Source organism: Echinops telfairi, unplaced genomic scaffold (assembly GCF_000313985.2).
Source record: "Echinops telfairi isolate 266 unplaced genomic scaffold, ASM31398v2 ScPeMD7_4225;HRSCAF=4972, whole genome shotgun sequence".
Classification (NCBI taxonomy): domain Eukaryota; kingdom Metazoa; phylum Chordata; class Mammalia; order Afrosoricida; family Tenrecidae; genus Echinops; species Echinops telfairi.
The window spans coordinates 13645492-13650176 of NW_022108124.1; the positions used below are offsets into that span (position 1 = coordinate 13645492).

General features: G+C 46.6%; 1 protein-coding gene across 1 annotated transcript in view; it reads left to right on the forward strand.

Annotated features, from left to right (window-relative positions):
* Positions 1-3501: 3501 nt before the first annotated feature.
* RPSA (ribosomal protein SA) overlaps positions 3502-4685 on the forward strand; it is a 5633-nt gene continuing 4449 nt past the window's right edge. Inside the window, exons 1-2 of the mRNA XM_030886956.2 lie at positions 3502-3550; positions 4518-4685. Of these exons, the coding sequence (XP_030742816.1) occupies positions 4552-4685 (134 nt within the window). The 5' untranslated portion in view covers positions 3502-3550; positions 4518-4551. The remainder of the gene's footprint in view (positions 3551-4517) is intronic.

A 4685-nucleotide genomic window follows, 5' to 3' on the forward strand; every position in this document is an offset into this window, starting at 1 on the left:
AAATATATAGACAGATTACTTTTGAGATATAGAAGGGACCATTCCACTCAACTGAGGCAATTCTCGGGGCGAGGGAAGAGCAGTTTGGGAACATGGTCGGGCTAGCACTGACAAGGTGGGTGCAGAAGAAGGGAGGACAACTGGATAACATACAAAGAGGGAAGCATAGACAGGTACTTCCAGTTCCAGGTTTCTGGACTCCCGCTTCAAAAGACAGGCGTTCTGCTAGCTGTTCAATGCTATGTGAAAGGGAGTTAAAAAAACAAAAACAGAACAAGAAATACACAGCTCCTTTCCTAATTTGCTATTGGACACATAATTTTTAAGCTCAACATTTATTTTTTTCTTATAATACAAACCTGAGAGATTTTTGCTTATTGAACATAGACTTCCACGCCATCAAGTCACCAAAGGATTATAAATCATATAATCCAAAATCGCAGGAGGGATCAGTATCAGAGACTATACCGTGAGAATCTGGTGTGCAGGCTATGGATGACAGAGGGAGCCCAAGATTCATTTGTGGAACTGCACAGAAAACAAGCCTCTGGTGAACTCCTTCTATCCACAACTGAGGGGTGGGAGGAAAGGGATAACTAAGCAGAGTGCATTGGAGAGATGAGTATAGGAGATCAAAGGCATCAATCTGACTTGAACGGTTAAAATCTTGTTGGTTGACACCCTCTGATGCATGCTGGACCTGGCTGGTTTTCAACATTTTCTGTATTTTCGCTTTGTTTTTCTTTGTTCATGAGGATTGATGAACCTATAGGGACAGCAAGTAGAATATGGGTTTGGGACAGCAGGAGGTGCTGTGGGGGTGGGGGTAAAAAGGAGAACATATCAAGAAGTCCAGGAAGAAAAAGAATGTTTGGAAACTGTAGCAATTATACAATTCTGCTGGATTTGCTGGAACTATGGAATGGTATATGAACTAACTCCCAATTAATAATTGCAAAAAATGGGGGAGTGGGGGAAAAGTAGGCCTAGATAAAAATGGCAGAGAAACTGGTGCCGAGGGCCAGGGGCCTGGAAGGTGGGTGGACACTCAGTGAGAACCCACGGCACTTCTTTGACAAGAGCCTCCTAGAGTCCCACCAACCACCGCATTACATTTTCCCATCTTCCAAATGTTTCTGAACTCATGACCCTACCAGGGAGGGTCATCAGTGCATCAGTTCTCAAAGACAAAATTAATTTTGGGGAAAGACGTAAGATTTTATGGAAAAACAAACCCCTAGCCATCATCACAAGAGAATGTTCTGGTTGTTGTCATGAAAGTATTTATGAAACTCTGGAGCGGTCACTAGAAAAGGACGTCATGCTTGGTAAAGTCAAGGGTCAGGTGAACAAGAGGAAGACCCCCAGGAAGACAGACTGACGCAGTGGCTGCAACTCTGGGCTCAAGGATACCAAATGTGGGCACGGCACAGGACTGGGTGGGGGGCGTGTCTGTGAGTCAGGACCAACTGGACAGCCCCTACCAACATGGCACACTGGCGAAGAGTTGCTAAAGTAGTTTGCGGGTAACTTCAAAAGGCTTCCCCAGACAAGTCTTGCAGTGGCAGAAAGCTGTCCAAAAACTAGCCATTCACTTTTCAGGGAGTAATTTCTTTCTTTCTTTTTTTTTTTAAACCAAAACTTTAAATTTATTCAAAGAATGTTTTTGCAGGGGGAATATGGTAAAAAAAAGATTGCATTAATTTCTTATTAAACGGCTTTTAGTGATAATGTATGAAATGAATTTCTCAGGATTGCATATACTTGAACTCACCTTTCTCTAGGATGAATAATCACATGCCACTCCCTCCAAAAATATATAGTTGGACTTTTTACCCAGCATTATCGATCATGTCATTTAGTGGCAATGGATTATTGTTGCTAACCATGTTTTTTTGTTTGCTTTCTTTTTTTTAACATTTTATTAGGGGCTCATACAACTGTTATCCCAATCCATACACACATCAATTGTGTAAAGCGCATTTGTACATCGTTTCTCAAAACATTTTCTCTCCACCTAAACCCCCAACATCAGGTCCTCATTTTTCCCCTCCCTCCCCGTTCCCCCCTCCCTCGTGAGCCCTTGATAGTTTACAAATGGGTATTTTGTCATATCTTGCCCTGTCCGACGTCTCCCTTCACCCACTTTTCGGTTGTCTGTCCCCCAGGGAGGAGGTCACACGCAGTTCCATGTAATCGGTTCCCTCTTTCCTACCCACTCTCCCTTTACTCTTCCTGTTTTGCCACTCACACCACTGGTCCTATAGGGCTCATCCGTCCTGGATTCCCTGTATTTTCAGTTCCCATCTGTACCAGTGTACCTCAGGGAGTAATTTCTAAGGGTCACCGCTGTATTAGACAGCCAGAATGTCTCCAGTCCATGGAGTTATTTCTAGAGCTGTTTCTTAGATTGCCATGAGTAAGTGCCCTGCGTTCTTCCACAGCAGTTCTTCAACACTTTGGGTGGTTCTCAGCCTGGCTCCCCACGCACGAATCACCTGGAGAACTTTAAATACTTTTTTTGGTCTAAAGTTAGGCATGAGATATTTAAAAGTGATGCTAAAAGTGTACCGGGGATTGAGAACTCCAGTACAATTATTAATAATGAGACCACTTCTTTGCAATTATTATTTTTAATGCACAGAACTTACTTTTTATTCTTGCATACCTGATCTCGTTTTTTTCCTGAATCCTAGAACACATATTGTTTGTTAAGGGCTGCATAGTATTGCTTTGAATGCAATAAATCTTTATGAGCATTTAACTAATGCCCTATTGACCAATATTGTCCTTTTCATATATATATATATATATATATGAATGTATATATATATATATGAATGAGGATTATATGGAAATATATATTTATATAAGACAAAATATTTACTTTAGATACATTACATTTACATAGAATTTATACATTGTAAAATATATAAATCATAACTATATTAAAATTACACACTCATGCACACTTCGGTGCATTATTGTCCTTCCCCCCCCAAGTTTTCCGTTTTTTAGAAGCGAACATTTAAAAAGTGCATTACACACTGCTATATTTGTCTTGCCCCCCAAATGAGAATCTCTGCAGCTTCGATTATCGAACCCCGGGCTTTTTCACTCAGCAGAAGGAAGCAGCAGCTCAGAGGCGACGGACTCGCCTAAGGTCCTCGTCGGAAGGCAGAGCGCGAACCCAAACCTGGCTAGTCCCACGCTCCGCGGTTTCACAGCAACTACAGCGCAGGCAGTGGGCTTTCCACGCCCGGCCCCGCTCCAGCCTCGGAAACCCAGAGGGGTCCGATGGCCGCAAGCTGGGTTTACGGAACCAGCAAAGCCCATAGCGCCGGGCCGGAAGTCACTCTCTCGGGCGTCTGCGCAGGCGCCGCCAGCCCCGCCTTCCGGGAGGAAGGACCCGCCCCCACCGCGCGCCCTGCAGGCCCCGCCCTCCTTCCGCTCCTGATCATTGGCCGACCTCGGCGTATATAAGGACGTCACTTCCGCCCGCCCGTCCTTTCCGCGCTACCCACAGCTGGGTCCATACGGCGTTGTCCTGGTAAGGCTCCTGTGGGGTCCGCGGCGCTCCCCAAAACCGCCGGGAGCCTCTTGCCCCCACACAAGGGGTGCGAGGACTGGGTGAGGGCCGACCCGGCGCGTCGCAGGTGCGGCTCCGGCACGCTGCTTCCCAGAGTCCCGTGGGAGCGGCCCGGTCGCGCTCGCCGCGTGGTTCCGGGCTGGGGTTCGGTGCGCGAGCCGCGCGCAGAAAGCGGGAGCCCCCCTCTCCCCCCGACTCGTGGATTATTCGTTTGGAGGCCCAAACCAACTATTTTGCTGATCTGTTCTCCTCCCGCGTGTTCATAACTTCTGGAAATGCTAGGTTCCTGGCGGTTTTGAGGCAATCTACGAAAGGGATATCAAAGAATCAACGTCGACTTCCAAATGTGGCATGCCCCCAACCCCCGCGCGCTCTTGTCACCTTTGTGCCCCGCCTCCATAGTTTAGGAATCTGGTGGGGGTAACCTTTGCTTCTCCAGAGCATTCCTTTTTGTCCTGTGCGCTTTGGGAAGACTTGTTAAAGTTCGCGAAGTCTACCCGAGTCCCCTGGGTTTTAGAACGCTCTTTGGCGGCGAGGTTGTAGCAAAGTGACGTGTTGGTGTTATTTCCCTCTCCTACCACCAGACTGGCTAGTCACGCAGGGGTCCTCAAACTTTAAACGGGCCCAGTTCACTGTCCCTCAGACGCGTTGGAGGGCCGGACTATAGTTTAACAAAAAAAATATCCACAATTTCCTTCGCACGCTGCATATCTTATTTTGAAGTTAAAAAAACAAAAGGGAAAAACACCCGGCGGGCCGCATGTGGCCCACGGCCGTCGTTTGAGGACCCCTGGCTGACATCGTAGCAGGGTGAATCTGTGGTTGGCTTTAAATAGGAGATTGACCAAGTTCTCAATAGTTAGCTCCCCTTAGAAAGCTGGAGTGAAAGGACTGCGTTGTGAACTATTGCTTTTTTTTTTTCTTTCAGCTTCCCGTCGTAACTTAAAAGGGAAACTTTAACAATGTCCGGAGCCCTTGACGTCCTGCAGATGAAGGAGGAGGATGTCCTCAAATTCCTTGCTGCAGGAACCCATTTAGGTGGCACCAACCTTGACTTCCAAATGGAACAGTACATCTACAAAAGGAAAAGTGATGG